General features: G+C 36.0%; 1 protein-coding gene across 1 annotated transcript in view; it reads left to right on the top strand.

Moving 5' to 3' along the window:
• Positions 1-23,932, top strand: part of BBS9 (Bardet-Biedl syndrome 9) — a 304,975-nt gene that overhangs the window by 13,270 nt on the left and 267,773 nt on the right. The window contains exons 6-7 of the mRNA XM_082327678.1: positions 17,460-17,634; positions 22,182-22,266. Coding sequence (XP_082183804.1) covers positions 17,460-17,634; positions 22,182-22,266 — 260 coding nt within the window. The remainder of the gene's footprint in view (positions 1-17,459; positions 17,635-22,181; positions 22,267-23,932) is intronic.

A 23,932-nucleotide genomic window follows, 5' to 3' on the forward strand; every position in this document is an offset into this window, starting at 1 on the left:
ACTTTAAAAATCTGTAGCTAAGGGAAGGATTATAATATAGAACTTTGCATGTCTTTGCTGCTTTTCCTTTGTTTCTTGCTGTTTCTGAACACTGATGCTAGCATGAAAATGTGAAACTATCAAGAAAGGACACAGGAAGATAAACTAATAATTTTATATTTAAAAAATTCTGTATTGATAGCCCAGACTTTCAAAAACTGAAGTTAATTTTTAAGTTATGTGAATGCATATGTCTGCTTTACATATTTCTGAACTCATTGTCATGATCTTAGAGTTGTAAGTTGGGTTTGTCCTGCAATGCTCTGATTCTAGCACATGCGTCTTTTTAGAAAGGATGATTCATGATAAAACCATGAGTTAGTAGTGCTGAATGCTGGTTTTCAACCAAGTGAACTCTTAACTTGGCCACAAAATATCACAGCCCTTAAGTAATGAACAGATTGTACAGTCTTCATGTTTTAGTTCAAATATAAAATTTAAAGAACTTGAGGTGACTCTAAGCTCTTTTGAATTATTTTTTTAAAGAAAATGAAGATGAAAAAGCGTACACTTTTGTGATTTGTATTGCACCCTTACCTATGGTGAAGACTCAACTCTACAAAAATTTTACTTTATATAACCTGTTTCATCGCATAATTTTTATAAGATCAGGTTATGCTATTATGGCACCATGCAATTATGCCACCAGAGGTTGCTGTATTAACAATTCAACTTTCATTATATGACATGATGTTTGCTAATAGCTTACGATATCTTGGAAAGTATTTTCTATTTTCACCCCTGTACTATGTCATTCTGGATCTTTACAAGATACTTGAGTCAAGTGCCAAGTTATTGGGTAAGATTATGTTAAAGAACATGATCAGTTTGTAATAGCGAGAGTATGGGTTGCATAACACTGGCGTATATTTTTGTTTGGGAGAGAAATGAGGAAGTCATTGAGCATCTTAGGCTTGTTTAGAATCTTTGGTCACCCAAAAGCAAAGCTCTGTCCGTATTACTCTGTCTACCAAAGGTCTGAGTTGAGCTTCTCAAATGTGAGCAAGGATGTACTTATGCTTCTGTGGTTGCTGTGTGGCACAGAGGCAGCTGCGCTGGTTTTACAACAGTGTATGTACTAGATGCAGCATGAGATATGCTGGTTTAGGACTCTAGCTTGTACACTGGATAGCATCTCTCAGATGTCTTCTGTGAAGTATCAAGATTTTTGAGGACAAGTAAATAAAATAGTTTAAAATGTTGTACTGGGCTGGTAAACCCTAAATGATGGAACTTCATTTGGCTGATTGAAAGTCACTGCTGATAGAAAGCTTCTGATAAACAAGTTGCATATTTTGAGACTGTTGAAAGAATGCAATGGTGCAAAGCAAGTGAATTGAATATAGTGTCTTAGGTAAGAATTCCTTTTCTTTCTTATTCTTCTTTATGCAGCAGTGTACCTGCAGTTCAGTTCTTAAGGTAAAAATTTGCTATCAATCTAGAAATAGTCAGGTCTTATGCAATTTCCCACATGTTTAATCTTAAAGTTAAAACAATGTTTATCGAAAAACAGTAAGAAGGCTTTTTTCCTGTGTTAAGTATGTAGCAATTAGATTTTGAGCCAGTATTGTTAAATTTTGTGGCTGACATAATTTGATCATAGTCTTGTTCCATTCTTAAATTTTTTGTTTACAGTTCCACCAAAATCATGTAGTTTGTGTTCTCTTTGGTAGAAGTTGTATCTCTTAGGTCTAGTTCTTTTAATTAAAGTCGTTGTTGTGTTAAGAGTATGAGTCTGATGTGTAGCTGGCGGGGGGAAGCCCTCCTGTTGAGTCACGAGGTTCTGAAAGGACCTCCTTGCTTTCTAAACTCCTTCTCAGAGAGGAGCCTAGGTGTGGCTAGGTCCAGTCTTAGTCCCAGACTTTGTCAACAGTTTATGTCTAAAGGATTGTGTGTGTAGCCACTTATCAGAGTCAACATTGCCTGTCAGAGCCCTCTCAAGGACTTTCACTGAAATGGTTTCGCAAAGTTGAAAAGATAGATGATTTATTAAGGCAACAGATATAACAAATTTGGAATTGTCGTTGCTAAATACACTTACTGCAAAAATCAAGCTCAAGTTAATAGTTCAGTGCTTTTGTTAAGGGTACTTTCCCAGGTAACATCTGATGTAGTCGGTGGTGCGAATCTTGCCAAAGAGGGGTCCCTCCTTGGGGAGGAGAGAGGTCCAGGCTGTTGACCCATCTGGCTGAATTGGATCTATTCTAACTGTGCAGAAATTTTGGTTAATTTACCAATGTTGGCTTCAATTATATGAAACAGCAGCAGTGACCCATCCTTGTGGTAATATTAAAACTTCTTATAGATGGGTCATCACTCGGACATAGTTAATCATCGACTGCTTACTAAGGAAACACATTAATTTGCATATTAGTACAGTAGAAAATGTGCAGGCAATTGGCATTAGGCAAAACTAGTTTTTAACTCAGGACCAATAAATTCATATTACTTCATAATTAATTTTTATAGCCTTTTTCTAATGTGATGTTTTGATAACTAGTGCTGCAGGTATCTTAATTTTGTACCTGTAACATATAGGAATAAACTCTATCCTGTGTCTTGACTTTGTCTTGTTCACACTGAGGGTATTTAGATATGGTGTGTTGTCCTGCCCTTAGGGAAACCTGAGAAAGAGACGTTAACTTGGAAAATCACTCTTATTCCTACATTACCAGTTTCTGTTGAATGGATTACAATTCAGCTACCTTGTAGCAGTTAGCCTAAGTCCTTCTACATCTTGAGAAAGAGTCAATGAACTACTTATGCATGTAAAAAAGAGATTTACTGATGTGGAGCCTGCTTGTAAGAAATGATGGTATTATGCTTTCATGTAGTAAAAGAAAAGTGCCCTTACTAGTGCTTTGAAAAAGTGTGCAGATTGAGCCATAATTTCATTCTTTGCCTTGTTTGCATTGAGTCAGATGTGACTTATGTTTGAAGAAAGTGTATGCAATAAATTTCTGCTGAAATGATATAAAGAATAGAGAAGTGCTTTAAAGTAAAACACTTATTTGAAGCTTAGGTAGCTTTACAGATTATTATATGAATTTCCTGTGGTCAGTTGTGCATTGGACTGAATGGTGGGCAGGACAGTAGCTCATATATGAACAAACAGCATATAAGGAGTGAATACTAAAATTCTATGCTTTGAGGACTGGGGTATGAAGTACAGGTTTCCTGAGCTGAGGTGCTTAGGAAGTGTGTGAATGAGCACATGCTGTAATAGGAAGATGACCTTTTCCAGGTGAAGGTTGAGTTCTGTGATTCTTCTCTGAGGTGTAAGTGGTATGTTAAGGTGGGTGTATGAACATTCTCAACACTTCCAGTTTTCTTTTTCAATTTATGTTATTAAGATTTTGCCTTCTACTTAAGAACTAAAGAAACAGCATATTGATAGCTTACCAGTGGGACACACAAGCTATTGGCTTACTCTTGAATAGAATACTAATTTTATTTAGTGACAGAGAGAAATCATAGTTTAATAACATTGCTTTCTTAGTTGCTGAGTTATTTTTGAATGGTATTCACTTATAGGTAATGGCTTTTTATTTTCACTGCAAAAGCAATACTACCATTTTTTTTGCGGTTCCATGAAATATACTTGCATTATCTAATAGTTAAATAATCAGTGAATTCACCATGGTTTTATATAACTTCTTCAAATGAGTTGATAAATGATTTAGAATTGGATCCTCCTAATAATGCATGGGTTTGTGAATTTATTTTTTAATCTGAAACCTTTATGCCTTAAATTGGCTTCCAGAATAGTTCAGATTTATTTGAAGTTGTTCAATGGATACGGTACCAATAAAAGGAAATAATAAAACAATAGCAAAGGGAAGGAAAAAAGAAAATACAGCTTTGACATGAAAAAGTTACAAGCAAAAAAGTGTGAAAATACCTTGAACCTATCTTTTTCTCAGCAAATGGCCTTGAATTCATTTTACTTTTATTATAGCACTGGCCTAGAGGCAAAGTATGTTTGAGTGTTACAACAAAGAGGGTGCTATACGGAGGAATTTTTTTAATAATGAAATACAACATATGTGTAAACCATGCAACGTTGTAACAGGAAACTTTATAAGAAGGGTAGACTGTGCTTAACTTTTCCACAATTCTGCAAGAATGAATTTTATTAGGTGTTAGTCAAAAAAAAATTATCAGCTGAGTTTTATGCTGTAAGGTTAAATGATTCTTATGACTATGTTTAAATACAGCAGCAGTATAAATTTGGACTTTGATTTATTGGCTAGTTCTGTTAAGGAGCAGAATGTTTAACTGTTACCTTCCTGTTAAATTGCTTCTGGATAAGGACAGATTATTTGAAAGGCTTGGTATTCGTGAGGTTTTTTTCATGGAATAGGTCTGCTGATGACTACTTCTAAATGGTTTCTCATGTAACTTTGGAAACCCACTAGTGTGTTTTTTAAATAATGGAGGTAGAACCTCTTCTCTAAATTGAACATGTGAATGGAAAAAATAATCAAGGAAAACATTCTCTGAATCTCTTACCATCCGTTTCCTTTCACCTTGCTCAACTTCTCTTAACAGTAATAAGTAAGATCATAGCCTAACTGAAGTAAGAACTCCCATTGCCTTCAGTATGCCAAACTTTGCTTCAGTTATAAATTGCTAGATATATCACTCTAATCTGCATTTCATTTAAACAAAGTACTATAATTAAAATGAAGTAAAAACAATTGTAGAAATACATGACTTTGGGAGCAGTTGTGTATGGAAGTGAAAGACTTGTTTTTCAAAACTTTGATAGATCTTACATGGTGCTTTTTCTAATTTCTTTTATTGAAGTATGGTACGCAAATGTGTGCAGTCATTGTGCACTGGTAGTATAAAATGTTTTGTATCTTGCATGTGGGGTTATGGCTTCTGCAGTACTCCTGCCAAGAATCAGTGAGTGCCAAGCAGAACAATAATTACCTCATATGTTTTTAATAGTGCATGTATATTAATAATGACCCAATCTTGCATTTGTCTTTTTGGTGACATATTGTTGACTCATATTTAATTCATCATCCTACTCTAATCCCCAGATTCTTCTTCTTAGTGCTATTGCCTGCCATTCTCTGGTTTCCTGTGAGACAATTGTGTGAGATCATATCAGATGTTTTACTTAAGTTTAGAGATGCTGTCTCTAAAGTTTAAAATGCAGTATATATTATTACCCTGTCTAAGAAAGTTTGGCATGATGAATTTTCTGTTACTTCAAACCTATGTACAGCTTTATTATTTACATATGTACTTTCTTATTAAATATTTCAGCATTTCATGTGGATGCATTTGTCTATCAGATTTGTTTGCCCCATATTTTTTCTCATCCAAAAGAATGCAGTTTTAGTTTCTAACTATTTAGTCTCTTTCATCTTCTCAAAGGATCTTTCAGGAATGTGTGTATGTAGCTTTTGTTTATTTTTCTAGTGTTCATCTGTGACTATTCCATTACAAAAAAGTCTCTCACCTACAGAAATTTATCTGGAAGGTCGCCAAACCCTTGTTAGTTGCTCTTCCTAGAGGGATGAAATGTATCTTGTACAGACTATGATCCTTTCTACTAATCATACTTTGGGTTATTAGGTTTGGTGCAAATCATTCCTATTAGAAATCACTCTACTACGTCATTCAAGAGAGATTTTCTTGGAGGTTTTAGGTAGTGGTGAGTAGGTCTGAGTGTATCCTCCAAGCACAGAAAAGAATGCAAAGCAAAGACAATGAATACAGTTTGCCTGTATCAAAAGTGAGAGGGAACAGACTAGCAAGAGGAGATAAAAATCAGTGAAAATGCCACAAACTAATTTTACTTCAGAGTCATGAGGAGAATTCTAATTTTGTGGTATCCAGTTGTTGCTGGTCATGGTCACAACTTGTTCTAGTCCTTGTTGATAGGTTTATCATTGGGAAGCTTGGGCAGCTGTGCATATGCAGATGAATAAGATTTTTAAAAGTGTCACTAAGTAACTAGAAATTCAAGAAGCTGGAAAAAATGAAAATTTTTTGTAGACTTCATTTTATATACTTGTTTTGTATAGGACTGCCATGTGTTCCCCTGGGTGATAATGTAAGCTCAAGTCTCATTGAGCAAAGCTTGCATTAATCATAGTTCTTGCTAAGTAGCAGAGCCTTTGCCTACTGGAAGTTTAAGGGCTGGTGCTGTATAATGCTGTCATTTTAAGTGGCAAAGTTTTAAAGTTTTAGGGGAAACTGGAGAATTCTGAGGGGTTTAAAAAAGCAATCCAGCACAAAACATTTTCTTTTCCATCTGCTAAACTTTTTGAGTTATTGGATTCAAAATTAATTTTTTACACAAAATTAATCTGTAACTTCACCATGCATTGCTGTGGTTGTCTGCTCTGTTGCCCCTTGTACAAGGTCAGATCAGATGAGAGTGTTCATTACTTCAAAATATAATGCTGCAGCCTTACTAAATGTTTGCATTTCTTGAACATGATTGAGTCTGATTATGAGCATGGTTTAATAAAGATAAACATGAATAACCCCCCAAATGTATTTGGTGACTATAATGAATAAAAAGGACAAGGAAGGATTGCGGCAGAAACAAAATGTATGCGGCTGCTCTTTACTATGATGATTGATTGGAATGAAAATGTGTGTCATCTTCCTTACCTTCAAAAATATGAAAATAATATTTTGCAAGGTTAGTGGCAAAGTAATAAGATTGAGTATTCACAGTGCACTTCCAACAGTCTTAAAATACAAGATAACAAATTATTCCAGCTTGCTAAATCTATGGTGTCTTTTCTGAGACTGCCAAAAAGGAAACCAATAGGGCTGGTGATTTTTCTGATAGAGATGTAATTCACTGACTCATTTGACCCCAAAGTAAGAGTTAGTCCTTTCTGTATGTTGGTTACTAGCCTAGGATATATATAGACAAATGATCTAAATGTGGAAAGTGACTCTATTTTACTGGTGTTTTTGAGGGTATTTAGTCAAGCTGCTTATTTCTAATTTTAATGGGATATTTGAAACCTCTTGAAGAGGTATAGGTGTTCCACCTAAGATTCTGTAAAGTAAACTCCTAGTTTTGCGTTGTAAGCTTCAGACTGTTAGACTTTGTTATAAACTATTTTTAATGAGTTCTTTGGATGTGACCAGTTATATTCTGGAGAGCATTTTTCAGGAAATATTTTCAACAGTTCTCTATCTCAAAAAATTAGTAAAGAATCAAAGTGCTTTGGGAAGTGCTTAGGAATCATAAAGCTTCTTACTCTATGGAGACTAGAAATGGAGAAATAGGAGAAAAGATGGGGAATTTCACTGGGTTTTAACAGTGGGGTTTTGTTATTCTATTTGGTTGTAAGTTTGCAGGTCTGTCTTAAACGGAATTTTAAAGATGGGAGATATATTGTATGATAGTTACTTAAGAACCTACTGATAACTTTTGAAAGTACTAAAATATTGCAAAATAGGGCCTATATTCAATTTTAATTGAGCTCAATGAAAGGTCTGCTATTGATTTGTGATTAATTAAAAACATCCATGTGCCTTAAATAAGTATTCAGTCAAAGGCTATTGATTTGGAAGGGCAACTGCTGACAGTATGTGCCTTTATTTAATTTTTATTTCATAGAATCATAGAATTGTTTAGGTTGGAAAAGACCTTTAAGATCATCAAGTTCAACCATTAACCTAGTGCTGCCAAGTCCACCACTAAACCATGTCCCTAAGCACCACATCTACCTAGCTTTTAAATACCTCCAGGGATGGAGACTCAACCACTTCCCTGGGCAGCCTGTTCCAGTGCCTGACTACCCTTTTGGTGAAGAAGTTTTTCCTAATATCCAACCTAAACCTCCCCTGGTGCAACTTGAGGCCGTTTCCTCTCGTCCTATCCCTTGTTGCTTGGGAGAAGAGACTGACGCCCGCCTCTCTACAACCTCCTTTCAGGTAGTTGTAGAGAGTGATAAGGTCTCTTTTGTGTGGGAGATTTGCTAGTTCAGTAAGATGTTCTATAATATTTATATAATGTATGTAGGTGTATAACTTCAGATGAGGGCAACTTGACATTCTGAAAAGGTTTGCAGACTAGAATTTCTCCTACCTTCTTTAGAAAAAGCATATGTCCGTATTGTAATGCCTCTATGAATGCAGGGGCTTCAAAGAAAATTTCTGCAGTTGCCAGGGCTCGAAAAGTAGTTACTCAATTAAGGTAAGAAACAGAATTTAAGGAAAAAATTGTACCATTTCTTCATGAATCATCATTGTTCAGGCTACATCTATGTGTACAGCCATTCTCCCATGCACAGCTAATGTTCTTTTTCAAGACCCACTCTATTTATACTGTCTATAATCTGCTTTATTGAAAAAAAAAACCACCTTTGTGTGATACTGCTTTCACAGCTGCCTGAACATTTTTCCTGAGACTATTTCTTGCACTAGATAAAAACATCCACTTTTGAATGTGGGATAAATTCTTTGCTTAATACGAAGGTTGTAATAAACAAATTTTAGTACTATAATCTCTTTAGGGGAGGATACTTTACCTCCCATGTCTACACAGTGCCAAATATCAAGTTTCTTTCAGTGGGAACTTTTGTGTGCCGGATGTTGCAGCTATGATACTATCGATCTCTATACTGCATGTCAGTCTTTTGTGCTCCTTTGACCCATACTAGTGTTTTTCCTAAGGGTCCTTCCACCACCTCAGGTCAATATGAGGTTTAAAGGGATCATTCCCATGTTGCATAATTTAACTATGTCATCTTCTGCGGTAAGAGTCACAACAAGAATAAAGGAGTACGCCACAGGTCTCTAAAGGATTGTTTGTCTGAGTGAGGGCTGATTGGCCTTTGGAGATACTTTACTAGTTCACGATTCGCTTTCCATCTAAAATCCTCCTTATGCTTTATGGCAGGCAAAAATCTGCAAGATGTTTGGTAGAGAGAATACAGTGTGATGGCTGAGAGAAGCAAAAAGATTTTTTTTTTCTCATGGCAATTCTGACTGCATGCTTTGCTGTGTCTTGAGCGGGGAGGCTTTTTACAGAGTGGGCTGTTGCAGAGAGAGCATCTCTTGTGTTGGGACTTGTGAACATTTTACTGCAATAATTTAATATCCGGAAGGGATTAGAAAATAATTAAAGCTAACATCAGTAGAATAAGGATTTAGTGTTTTCCTTAAACACTTTCCTTAGTTTCTCTTAAACTCCTACCCACTTCTCTATTTTTATTTCCTTCTTGTTGGAGTGATTTTCCAATTCCAGCAGAAAAGCACTTAGTCAATCTCAGCTGGAACATAGGTACACTTCGTGCATCGTTTGGGATGGGTATATACATTAGCATTGAGTGATGCAGGGCATTTTTCATTTTCCTCTTTATGTGTGTTCAGGGTATTGCACTGCCTTGGCGGTGCTGTCAGATCCTCTGGCCTAGAATGAATGGCTGCAGCTGAAGTCCTGAACTTTGATCCCTTCTGTAGTAATCCAGTGAGCAGCCACCAGACCACCAAGCTAGTCAATTCAGAGCTCTTTCTGAATGTACACTGACATGTGCTTCCTGCATTGGACTAAGGAAGTAACTGAAGACTTGCCTTTTACTAGGCGTACATTGTTTTAAGAACTGCCTGACATATTTTCAAATGGTTTTTCCATTAGTCAGAAGTGATTCCTGAAGTGATTTTCTTACAGTGGACCCAGATCTCTTTTGCTTCAGGAGCTACACTCAGCAGCAAGTTGAATTCTCTATGGGTTTGAACTGGAGCAGACTCTGTTCTCTATGCTGGGAGAAATTCTGGGGCGCAAATTTCAGTGATGAAGGAAAAGGAAAACATACTTGCCTGTTTCAAGTCAGGTCAGTAATTTCTGTTCCAGTGTGTGGGAACACAGTTTGTGTGCATTGCTTCACTGATCAATGCACTGTGGGTTTAACTTTTCTTTTGTCAAATTAGGAAAACATTTCCCATGTATCATTAAGGGGTCTTATGTTCCTGGGTGTCTTATAAATGTCAATTTATCTTTTTGTTTTATTTCATTGGTGCTTCCTTCCACATGAGGCTTTTGACTGAAGCTTTTGATTACCATTGAAAGCAGTAAAGTTATCTCTGAAGTCTCCCTAAAATCTATAACTTTATGAAGCTTTTTCTGATTTTTAATTTATCCCATTTGACACTAGTTTTCATTGCATGATTTCACATGGTGCTCAGACCTTATGATTACATAATGTACTTTTTATGAAAATGATTTGGTGCCAGAGGGGAGGCTCAGAGTAGAGGAAATCATTAACATGCAAAAAACTTGAGCTCCAAAATAGCTTTAATTAGAAACGTATTTCAAAGAGCTACCACCTGCCTCTCATTTTGGCTTTGCATTAGCTCTAAAAATACATTGTGGTTTAAAAGTGTGACGTAAATGTATTCCTATCATGCTAGAATAAAAAAAAAAAAACTAGAAAACAACAGTAGCTGGACTTGTGCTTAAAAGTAACACTTTCTGGCTGAGGGACATTCCTCTTGAGGCACAAGCTGCTGAAACTATGTAGAGTACATTAAGTGATTCCATCTGATCTGCAGAAAGCACTATGGGTTATATTTTCACTTTATAAATATGTCACTGGCAAAGCCAAGTGGCTGCAATAAGCTTTTTTGAAATGGACATTTCTGGCTGAGTTTTTGGAAGACTGCATTTCTTAAAGTGAAGCATAAAAACTCCATTCACTAGCTACACATTAAAAACAAATGGCCAAAGGAAATAAGATGACCTATAAAAAGCTGGGAAATAAGAGTTCATACACAATTTAATTTTCTTTAATTATGCTTTACATGTAATAGTTTGGATAATTGGAGTTTGATCCACTAGTATAAGCTAGTTAAAGTCCAAATGTGAAAATTAGTGAGTAAGAACAACACAAATGATGAATAACATCGTAGGTATATTAAGAAGTGATGCTATACTCTTAAAGGCAAAAAGAGTGATTACTGATTCAGTCTTAGGTGCCTGTTGTATATTTGTTTCTTCAGACAGTATGATTCAGTACTGCAATATGCTTGGAGATCACTGGAGTGCTCTAAAGAACTTGTCATATTATGTCATGTTTTATTCAATCATATCACTACTGTTAAAACAGAAGATAATTTAACAGTGATATTTGTGTGTGATTAGGGATTATGAATGTTAAAGATGAATGCTTCCATGTCTTATATGACATGTAGCTTCATATATATTGCAGAAGGTGCTATAGTTTTTCTATTCATCGTTTTCATGGTGTAATGAAATTGGTAAGAATAAGATTGATATTCATAATATGCATGAGAGCAGAAGCTATTACTACTTGTTACTTGAGCAGTAACACCTCAACACATCTACTGACCTTTACTTTTTTCTGTTGTTTGAATTGTGATGTGTCTATTAGATTTCTTCAGGTATAATTGATAGGCAGTGGTATAGAAATTAACAACTAAATTGTATATTTTAGACAAGCTTAAACCCTGAAGGTTGTGGTCAGAAGCTGTCTAAAAGATAGCTTTCTCAGTATTATCAGTATAATAAGAAGTACCTGAAATTTAATTCTATTACAAAATATATGATTTCTGTGTTAGTAAGGGCATTTGCTTTACAATTGAATGTCTTTTAATCCTATGATATATCAAGCAATATTTAGAACTTTTCAAAATGGTAGAATAGCAGCATGGTGAAAATTTAAACATAATTACTTTTATAATTTTTTGGTGACAAATTATTTTATGTGCAATTTTAATTTTTTTCTCTGGTTTTATCTATATCTTTCTAAGGAAGAAAAGATGTGAAATAAGAAGCCTTAAGAAACAAAGTATGAATGTGTTGTACTACTGTGCCTTTAAAAAATGTTTTTCAAGCTTATATCTGTAATGTTTTTGTCTTCAAGTTTCAGGTACAAGGGAGTTCCATTGAAGCTAGACATTGAAAGTTAAGGTTCTGGAAGTATGGCAGACAGCTGCAGATTTCTGTAGCGTGCTGCTGATGGTAGGAAAATTCATAAGAAACTGTGGAAGGGGAGTTGAAGACTCTCTATACCCAGAGTTAGAGGGTTGTATTCTTGATAAAGGTGTAAAATAGAAGTGGAGCTGAACAGCTAGCTGATGTAAAGTGTCGAGAGGGTTTTCAGTATGCCTTTGCTGAATGCGAACATATGTGATTTTGAGGTCACAGATGTAGAATAACCGTGGTCACATGGACACCTGGATTATGAAGCACCTTTTTCTTGCAAGCCAAATAAAAATGCCACTAGTTATTTCTAGTAGCCAATAACTATATTTTGAGAGCTATACTTAAGAGACTGTGGTGGCAACCAGTGGGCTAGCACCTTTTACTAGTTGTCAGTGTTTGTACAAGTTTCTCAGAGTACTTTTACTGGTTAGTCATAATTTTTCACAGCTGGCTAACTCATACTTTTTCTAGACCATCAGCAGTGCGATAATAACGTCAGCAACTGTTGGGAAGTGGAAGCTGGGTATCATTAATATTGATAGCATACAAGTGCAAAACACCTCAAGTTCTCTAATGGTTTCCACTGTTTGCTGATCAGGAGCATGTGATAGGATTAAATCCTGTGAAATTTCACAGCCTAGAGGAACAGATATCTATCATAGTGCCTTGGAGTAGATCAGAGATGAAAGAACGCCTTCTTTGAATGCCTTGTTGAATGGTTCTTCTCTTGACTTCCATCTAATCCAATCCCACTTCCCAAGCAGGTTCAGCTGAAATTGCCCAGGATTGTGTTCAGTTGTGTTTTGAATATGGCCATGGAAGGACACTCCATAACCTTTCTGGATAATGGGTTCCAGTGTTTGACCACCTTTGCAGTAAAAAACAATCTTTTTTATGTTCAGATAGAATTTCATGTGATACATTTTTTTTTCCTGTTGATACTTGTCCTGTAACTGGGTGCCACAGAGAAGAGTCTGTTTCCCTCTTGTTCATTCTTTCCCACAAGGTATTTATGCACACTGGTGAGATTCCCCTTGAGCCAACTCTTCTCCAGGCTGAACAGCCCCAGATCTCTAGCTTCTCATCTGAAAGATGCACCAGTTCCTTAATCACCTTTGTGGCCCTTTGCTGGACTTGCTGCAGTATGTCCCTGGGTTTGTAGATCCATGCTGACTACTCGTGATCAACTTCTTGTCCTTCATGTGTCCAGAAATGGTTTCCGTGAGCATTACTTGTCCTTGAAGATAGTGACATTTGCTTTCTTCCAGTCTTTAGGGACCTCTTCTGATTGCTGTGACCTTTCAAAGATAATTGAGTGGTGTTGCAATGCCATCAGCTAGCTCCCTCGGCACATGTGGGTGCATTACATCAGTCCTATGAACTTAAGTTTACTTTGTTTAAATATTCCCTAATCAGATCCCCTTCCACTGAGTGTAAGTCTTCCTTTGCTCAGACTTTCCCTTTGGTCTTAGTGGCCTAGGATTCCTCAAGACCAGTCTTACTAGTAAAGATGGAGGCAAACAAAGCATCGAGCTCCTTGACTTTTCTGTGCTCTCTGTCACTATGGCCCCTGCTCCACTGAGCAGTGGTCCCAGATGTTCCTTAGTCTTCATTTGGATGTCTGTATTTGTGGAATCCTTCTTTGTTGTCCTCTACATCCCTTGCCAGATTCAGCTCAGCTAGGCTATGTGCCTACCCCATCTAGCACTCCCTCACTTGACGTAAAATCTCTCCCTCCCCTGTCATTCCTAGTTTAAAGTTGCTCCTACTGAGTTGGCAAGCCTGTTGGCAAAGATGCTTTTGCTGGATTTAGTCAGGGGATCCTGTCTCTTCCAAACAGCTGTCAGTCCTCAGAGAGGGTCACATGGTCATAAAACCAAGCTCTGTTGCGGATACCTGCTGTGCAACCAATTGTTAGCCCACAGGATACATCCAGTCTTCCTTATGCCCTTCCCCTTCCTTAGCAGGATTAAGGACGAAGACCACCTGGGCCCTCATGCCCTTAACCATCACCCCCAGAGCCATGTCATATTTGATACTTCCCAGGTCACCCCTGGCAGTTGCTAAGCTTGTATGGAGTTATGTATGTGGGGTGATGATTCACTCATCTGAAACTTTCTTAAAAAAATTACAAATTCAGGATGGTGTCCTACTAACAATAAACAGCCATCAGGTAAGTACCAGATCTGGCTTGGGAGTGGGGAAGAGCTATGTGGCCTGAGCAAGGGGAGCTGGAGGCCCAGAGGGAAGGAGGTGAGCAGGACTGCTTCTGCCAGCAGTAGCAAAGCATTAGATTTGTTTCACTCATTTGTCTACTGACAGCCTTAGTGTGCTTCAAGTGATACTCTTTGAACTTGTATAGTTGCTACAATTCTTTTATGAATACATGCTTTTTTATTTACAATAATAAAAGTTGATAGTGTCAACTGTTAGTGGTGAAAAGTAGGACATTCAGAATTGTAAGAACCCTAATATAAATAACTTTCAAATTCACATATGCATCTTGCTTTATTTTTTAATTGAAACATGCAAGGTACTTATTTATAGATCACTCTCACTAATTTCTGAATCATATGTTAGTAAAGTCATTGCAGTGTTCTTGGCTAGTACTTCAGAGACTTGGTATAAGCAGCAAACCAAATGTTCATTCTGACTATGATCAGTAGTTGCTGTAACCTCTTGAATATCACATATTTCAGCTGCAGAATGTCAGCTACAAGTGAGTAAATCAAAGAACTCTGGAATCTGTCCTATGAAGAGTATTTAAGAGGGTAAATGATTCTTAAATACTTAATAAAGCTGCTTTATACAAATAATTTCAGAGGAAACTTACTAGTTACGCACATTTAAGAGGTGTGTGTATATATGCATATCTAATGTGTTTGTATACTGTAGAATGTTTCTAATTTTATAAACAATAAATTCTAAGATTGAACAGAAGCCCTAGACCCTGCTTTATAATTTAAAAAGTCTGTGTAGAAAATCCTAGGAAAATCATAGCTCTAAAACAATTGGTCTATTTAGAAAATGCTTTTGGAGATCTATGTCAAACCCATAATTCTCTCAAAATGATTGCATTTAGTAACAGGAAACATTTCTTCATTGGCTTCTGCTGTTAATAGAGGCAAAGAGTTTACATTTCCTAGAAGAATGTATGACTTCAATCTGCACGTAGAAGAGGAAACATTTAAAATGTTTCAAGTTTCCAGTGTAGTGGTGCGAACTTCAGAATGTTATAGATGGAACTTTTGAAACTTAAATCATCAAATTGAAGTTGCTAGTGACAAGTGGTCACTGGTTTAATGAGCTGCTATAAAGATGATATATTTAAATTTTCTCACCTGCAGTAGTAGAAAAAAACAAAGATATATTGGTTTGACTTCAGTATCAGGCAAAATCTCAGTCTGACTACTTTTGGACAGTACTTTAATTTCCATGTTGAATTGCTTTTGTATAACATGTTGGTTTATTAGTACAGGTTCTGACATTTTTCAGCTTAGGAAGATGAGTTTTCGTTGTTTCTCAGCTAAGTTTCTTTTCGAAGCCGCCAAGGGTTCTTGATTAATGGAGTACTTCTCTCATGTTTAATAAACAATAAGGGATTTTTCTAATCCTTTCTATATTTTAATTTATGAATTTGTCAATTGGAAATGCTATTACTACCTTGCTAAAGCAAAATTTAAGCATTTGACATTGTCAGTTAATGTTATCCCTCAAAATGTATGCACTTCAGGAGTTTTCAAACAGACAGCCAAAACCAACAAAACTCCATTAAATGAGAATGACCTTTAAGGTTTTCAGAAAAGGTCTATGTAGACCATAAGGGAAGAAACAGGTGTTGCAATTAAGTGCTTGAAATGCCATCGGTGTCCCTGAAATAACACTGTTGAAATTGTTTTGCAGTTCTATCTATGTAATTATTGCTGTGAAGGATTGAAGTATTTTAACTTTTTCATTAGAGACTGAGATTGAACTTTGCCTCTACCAAATGAACAACAGGAATTACACTTTCAAATGTCCTTTCTATCAAATGGTTGATATTTGCAACAGGGTTTATAGAACATGTAGTGAATCATGTACAGATTCTGGAAAGAAGAATGGGAGAACTTGATTTTTAGGAAATGGGAAAATCTGAAAAAGGGATGAGGGAGAGCAAGTGGATAGGACCTAGCTGCTTTACCTTCCTTTTGGTTTTTTTTCTGTTCTTACCCTAAGCTAAATTTTTATTGTATGTTTTAATCACAAGGACAAGTATTATGGTGTACTGCTGACCTATAACACTACTATTTATTTTTAAGTAGTTAAAGTTTCTATGAAGAATCACAGTGGAGATGAACAGTGTTTTGCACTGTACTTTACATTTGTTGCTTTTTCAGATACTGAATATCTGTTTGACCTATGTTGCTTTTGTCTAAGTGTAAGAATGAAGTTCTAGCCTATTTTTGTTTTGCTTCACCTTCCTATGTTAGAAAACAGTTCTTAAAGGATTGAGAATGGAGCTTAGTGAACAATTTGTTTGGGTCCTCCATGCATTTAGAATAATTCCTGAGACATGACGGACCATTTTAATGGAGGTGAATAGACATTATGAATTACAAGTATTTCATGTTGTGTTTGCAAGATAGGGGCTTATCTCTTAATTCAGGAGAGATACTTCTATCAACTTCAGAAGATGTTAGTCTTACTGGTATAGCTCTCTCTTTGAATGCATGCAAAATATTGTTTGTTTGAATTGTTACCCTTGCATATGAAATGCGAGCTGCATAATCAGTTTCTGATCTCAGAAGTCTTCAAAATGAGACTTTGAATTTAGATTGGTGTACTTGAGGCATGACAAGTCATGTCTTAAGTCATGTCTTGAGGCTGCTAAGTAATGGACAAGACTTGAAGTAATTTACTCCAAGCTGAATTTTTTTGACTTTTTTTAGTCTTGTTGGTAACATTGAGTGGCCTGTTTTGTTTTTTTTTTCCTTGAAGACAGAAAATGTGAATGGAAAGTGTGGAAAACATTACCATTGTATTATTTTCACAACAACACATATTTGTAGGGCTTTCTGTTGAGTAGGCTTGAAAGAGTAGAATAGATTATTTTTAAACCACAGTTGTTATGACTGCTTGTAAGGTGTAGAGGCATTTAAGAACCAGAATAATTTGGGGGTTTGGGAGTACTGAAACACTTCTTTAAACAGAAATTGTAATAGTTATATCTTTAGAAATTCTGGTTTGAAATATCTAAGTCTTTTTTTCTCAATATATTCTGAATGTTATTCCCTAAAAAAATCTAGTTTATTTTAGTAACTGAGCTTTTATTGAGGCTGGAATATTTAGTGTTCTTCCTCATAGTAAACACTCATGTAAATTAAAATGAATCTTATTTTTGTTAGGAGTACTTATGAGTACAATTTTAATTTACTAACAATTTTAGGATTACAACTATATAAATAACATCGCTTTGTTTCCTTTGTCTTTCTTTTGCTTTCCCTAGGTCGAGATTTGATATGCATACAGTCCATGGATGGGATGCTCATGTTGTTTGAACAGGAAAGCTATGCATTTGGCCGTTTTTTACCTGGTTTTCTTTTGCCTGGTCCCTTGACTTACAGCTCTCGGACAGATTCTTTCATTACAGTGTCTTCTTGTCGACAGGTTGAGAGTTACAAGTATGTGTTTGTGTTCAGTAATTATGGCATATTTTGGTGCTATCGTTTAGTATGTAAACAAATTAAAAGTAATCATGTTTAATTTTCATTGCCTTTACTAATATTGTATCCCAAGGCAGGTGATAAGTAGTTGCAGGAAAGAAGAAAACTAAAACGTATGTTGTTGCGTGGTTACTGTCTCTGTACAGTCATAGAAGAAAGCATACTGTGTGTCCTGAGGATTTTATCGTTCTATTTTATTTGCATATATGTGTTAAGTTTACTAGCTTATCAAGGCACATCATGTTGTCCTGCAAGTGCCAGGTTTTTCCCTGCTTCAGTTCAGTCTAATCTGTGCTTTCAGTGTTGTCTGCACTATACTGCTTGGGCAAGATGTTCCTTCCAGTTGTTGCAATGGGATTTTTATCTTGATGCCAATAGGTGTTAGTCTGATGAATCTTTCAGTTTTCAGAAGAGATTTGAGACAGGGCTTTGGCTTTTGTGATCATAGGATCCTCTCAAAGGAATGAAGGCTGGTGGGGAGAGATGAAATCCACCTGACAAAGTGGCAGAGGAGACTTGTTAACCTCCTTGACTGCTAGACTGAGGGACAGGTGCTAAATCCAGCATGTAAGTGATGGTATAGGGTATAAGGATTAAGTGCACAAAGGAGGATGCTTTCATAATACCTTAGAGGAAGTGGGATGAGTGGGGGCCCATATTAAGTGCATATTTACAGACACCTACAGCCTTGGCAACAAAGAGGAGGAACTAGAAGTTGTGTGTGCAGTTAGAGATGTGACAGGGTAGCTTGCATGATGAAGGTGCTGCAATTAAAGACTCCAGGCTCTTCAGGAAGAAAAGACAGACAAGGCTGGGGTTTGTGTCCTCCATGGAGGAGCAGCTTGAATACATGGGGCTCTGTGGAACCAACATGTTGAGAGTTTATCAAGCATCCATCTGTTTAGAGTCAGGTGGATGCTTGAGGACAGGGATGTTGTGGTGGGTGTCTACTATGAAGCCTGTTTTAAACAAGAAGTTTCCCGATTGTAATCCCTTGTTCTTATGGAGGACTAATGTCTGCTGGGAGGGCAACAAAGGATTTCAGCAATGTGGAAGGTTTCTGAGGTGCATTAGGGAAAATTTTTTGATGCAGGTGCTAGGCAGCCTGACTAGGGAAGATGCTTTGCTGGATCCACAACCCAGAAATTTAAAAGAAATATTTGGAGAAGTAATAGTCAGTATCTGCCACTGAGTGTTGCAGACATTGGCTGCAGTGACCATGAGATGATATAGATTAAGATCCCGAGAGAAGTAAGGAAGATGAGCAGTGCACTAAAGACTGTAGATTTCAAGAGAACAGACTCGGGCTTGTTCAAGGAACTGATAGGCCAGATCCTGTGAGAGGCTGTCCTGAAGGGCAAAAGGGCTCAGGAGAGCTTGTGAATCTTCATGGATAACCTTCTCAAACACCAAGAACAATCCATTTTGATGTTCAACAAAATAAGATGTAGCAGAAGGCAGCTTGACTGGACAAGGTATCTCCTGACTGAGTTGAAATGGAAAAAAGGAACTGTATGAGATGGAAGTTAAAATGGACTACTAAGGAGGAATATAAAATGTCATGTGGGCATGCAGGGGATGGGATTGAGAAGATACAAGCTTGGTTAAAACTTCCACTGGCAGATGGTCTGAAGAACAAGGACTTCCACAGATACCTCAGATGTAAAAAGGTAATGCAGGAAATTGACCCACTACTGAACAGATTGGGCAACTTTAACAAAGGTGTGAAAAGACCAAGGAACTTGATGCTTGCTTTGCCTCATCATTTCTCCATTAAAACTGACAAGGTCTGCTCTTAGGCTTTTTGAATCTCTGTGCCTAGCAGAAAATTGGGGTGGTATGGTGTTTGGGCAGAGGTATTACTCATGATAAAAAAAAACTAAAAGATGGATGAAAAAGCGGCAGAGCTGTCAGGCTTACAGAGTAGTAGTTCTTCACAGTTCTAACTAGCAGCCAAAGATGAGTGATGTTCCTCAGGAGCTGATACTGGAGCCAGTATTTCTTTAACATTTGGACAATAGGACAGAATACATGTCCTGAAATTCAAGGATGATGCCAAGTTGTAGGAAGTGGCTAATATAAAGAGGGTAGGGCTACCATTCAGAGGAATCTCATCAAGCTGGAGGAACAGGCTGACAAGTACCTTAAGGATTTTTTTCACAGGTAATCATATCAAAGAAAATAAGAATGCCACTTTTTATAGATTATGCCTTGGGAATCTAATCTGGGGAACGTTAATCTAACATAATGCTTTGTCACATTACCCTGCTCTATGACCTGAATTTCTCACGCAATGCTCTTTTTATTATGCTGCTTAAGTTTGATCAGATGGCTTTTAGATTCTGGATATTGCATGAGTAGATTATAGACATTGTGTATTGTTTTCTTAATACAGGAGAAGATACATGTGTTGCAAGTAAAAGTAATTTAATAGAAATTTTTTCCTAAGAAACAAATTAGAATAAAGTTTATTAATATTGGTAAGGAATAAAGAAATAGTTTTTCTTTAAAATGAATCTCATGTGTTCTCATTATGTTTAGATTCTTGACTTCTACAACAAATGTGGCTAAAATTTTTCCTGCCTGTCACTGATTCACAAATGTGCTGTCTTTATTGTTGGCAGGTGTAGTTTTAAAGGGATTCTTCACTTGGATTGTGGTTATTGGTCTTTAGTGCCAAGTGTTAAGATGCTGTGGTACTAATCTCTAGTGGGTGTTTGAACTATTAGGACATTAGAATAGAGTTAAGTAATCCTCCTAAAGTGAAAGAAATAGACATGGTAAGGAGAGAAGAGGTTATTTTTATGGTTGTATTAAACATATTTTTTCTTATTATAGTAAATGAAAAATATAGCAGTTCTGTGTAGTGTTTTTAGCAGAACAAGTTGCCAATTTTCAAATTATCCATCTTGCTGTAGCTCATACAGACCAATGCCTTCATTTGAAAGCAGTATTTCCTGTGTTGATTCTGAATTCTTTCAAGATATAAAAGCAAAATGCCTCTTATTTAAATGATTGTATACTTGATGTGATAGCTGAATTGGAAGTTTGTGTTGGTCATCTGTGGCTTGAGTTTTCTGTGATGAAAGACTTGTATGCAGGTAGTTGGTACTTGGACAGCAATACATATTGATGTTTAATGGGAATTTGGTTTGAAAACTGTGTTAGTCCCTGATTAGTTAATAAAATGATAATGTGCTAGCCAAGACTATCAATAAAATATGGTGAAAAAAGAAAATTTTATTAGGTCAGAATCTGCAACTTTTCTTATAAATGTGTTAAACTGAAAAAAGGAAGTAAATTTGTTCATATAGAGGACACTTGAAGACATGATAATTGTACTAAAAGCTGCTTATTTAGTATTTTTAACTAGGTCATAGCATTCACCTTAAGCAGTTAAATTTCTTACTCCAAGTACATAGTTTACTTCTGTGAGTAAAATAATTTTAGAAACTAAAACTCTTCAGTAGCGAGCACCACAATACATGCATCTGAAATGTGAGGGCTGCTGGTGTCATCACTTTAAATCTATAACTTTGACAATATACGAAAATATGTACTTTTATTTGTTGGACTTGAATTGGAACATTCAGAATTGTGTTGATTTGAGCTTAGGAGCTGACAGCACTCCATGACTTCTAGAATTGAATGCTATCTTTTGGATACGTTTTTTGTTGGTTTTTTTGTTTGTTTCACTTTTGTAGGAAACTTCAGTATTTTACAGATTACCTAATGTGAATACATTGGAAACACGGTAGTTCGCTAAGTTAGGACAGCAGCACAAATTCAGGAAAGAGTTACAGAAGAGTCAATGAGGACACAGTTTGCACATTGTGAATTGCATTGATGTAAATGAGGACAGATAGATGTGTGGAGCTTTTTTTTATGGCAGTTGACATCTTTTTTTCTAATGTCTTCATTGCCAGTTTTTCTTAGTATGGTTGGCTGGCAGTTACAAAAATAATAAAACCCCTGAAACCCACAAACCTCCCATGTTTTGCTAGATGTGCCACCTGCTGGTGTCAGTTTACTGTTATCTCTTGGATTGGAACCACTTAGTTTACTTAATGGATGTGCTTAAGAGTAACTATTAGATATAGCAGATTGTATTTCAGGGTAGTTTAGGAGGTTTTTTAAAGCTTAATTAGAGAAAAAAGTTTATTTTTTATTAGAATCCTAATTTCACAATTTGAAAATATGTTGGTTTCTTGCTTCTGTCTTCTTCGTGGTCTGGTTTTCTATCCTCTAATATATCTAGCTGTTGAATTTATTTTAACACCAGGTAAAATCTGAATAGAAATGTTTTAATTTCTGCCTTTACACTTAGCTGTTATCCTACACTGATATGTTGCAGTAGGCTTTCTAACAATCCTTTTAGACTGTTCTTTTTACTGTGTATGTATAGTCATAATATGATAATTATATTTTATTTTTTACTTAATGTAAGGTTATTAACTACAAAGATATATTTTATTTTTTTTACTTTTTTAAACTTGCTATAACAGATACCAAGTGCTGGCATTTGCGACAGATGCTGATGAAAGACAAGAAACAGAACAGCAAAAACTTAGTTCTGGAAAAAGACTTGCGGTAAAACCTGTTTATTTTACGTAACCTGTATGGTACACTGCATACATGTTAAAAAGACCAATGCTAAGTAACGAATGGAAACATTGTCTGCTGACAAAGGACCTGATCCAATTGCCATTAAAGGCAATGGAAAGACTCCAGTAGATTTCTATTAAGATTTCTTTGGGCCTCAGTTGTTTAAGGTTGGGCCTTAAAACTCACTGTTGTTCTAAGGAGAATAAGAGAGAACTGTATACTGGAAATAACTATTTCGACGGCAGTCTTTGTAATACAGAACCTAAACTGTAGTAAAATAGATAAATAGGTACACCTGAAATATTGCTCATGTTTTTAGTTTAAGTCTAGTTGTGACTTTGTATTGGACTTAAAAAATCAACCTCATTCTACTTGGGGAATCCTTTGTACTTACAGCAAACTCAGCAGTGAAAAATGTTTCCATAAATAGTATCCTGGACTCTTTTTGTCAAAAACCTGTTGATTCAATGGTCTTCGGGAGGTCCCTGTAACTAAGTTGTTTAATATTTGAGCTGCCTCCTATTAAGAGGAAGAGAATTTCATTCTCTGTGGTCCTGCAGTAGAATTTCTTGCCTGCTAAATATATGGTGTAAAATGCTAGATTTGGCATATTTCAGGTATGACAGTAACATACTGGGAGAGCATCTTCCTTTCCGTGGCTAATAGTAGAAATTTTTTCAAACTCTAAGTCAGAATCCTACATTTTGAATTAGGAGAAGACATAGTTTCTAAATAAGAAATCTGGAAGCTTCATCAGATGTGCTGCAAATTAAATACATCTTTTTAATCTAAAATGAGAAGCATACATGGAGACGAATGTAATAAGCCTGGCTTTTTTTTCCCTTTGACTTTTAAAATGGCACTTCCAGCTTCATATATCAAATATGCCAGTATGTTTACTAGCACATTCTGTGTTCTTTAAGCAAAATGATTGATGCTGTTCATATAGGAAGTGCTGACAGTTGAACTTCGATATTTTTTGACTTCAGAAATTCTGAATTTCTCTTAAACTGGCTTGGCAGCAGTCAAAAGCAATTTTTGCATGTGTGAATTAGTTGAAATTTCTCAGGGGAGCTGGAATAACAAACCAATCAAACGTATCAATAAGCAGTAGTATTGTTTAAAGATGTAAGGATATAGGCAAGGCAGGATTTGTAAGTAGTTGCTTATTATAACAATGTATGTAGTTGGAAAAGTAGACAAGCTATCATATACACAAACATTCTTCAGACTGAAGAGTGTACATTAGTGACTGCGAGCATGAATATTGGCTTACACACCTAAAACTTTGTCTATTTTTCCATTTATTGGTAGAATAAGTTATCACCTTTTGCTCTCTAACCTTGCCCTTAATATCTAAGGACATGTAGAGAGGCAGATTTAAATGATTCTAATACTCTGTTCTTGGATTTAATAGTTAAAGTATAAAGCATTTTTGTTTTGAATGGGATGTTTATTTTAAAATTTAAGTGAACTGCATAGCCATCAATTCATGACTATTTCAAAAAATGGATGATGTTTTTGCTACTTTACTCACAATGAGGAAAGTCACTGACTGCCTTCAAAATAAGAGGATAACTAATATTTTCTCATTCAATAAAAGACCTTGATTTTGCTTTTCTATCTATGTTAATGATATTCATGTAATTTG

This window comes from Platalea leucorodia, assembly GCF_965183815.1.
Source record: "Platalea leucorodia genome assembly, chromosome: 1".
Classification (NCBI taxonomy): domain Eukaryota; kingdom Metazoa; phylum Chordata; class Aves; order Pelecaniformes; family Threskiornithidae; genus Platalea; species Platalea leucorodia.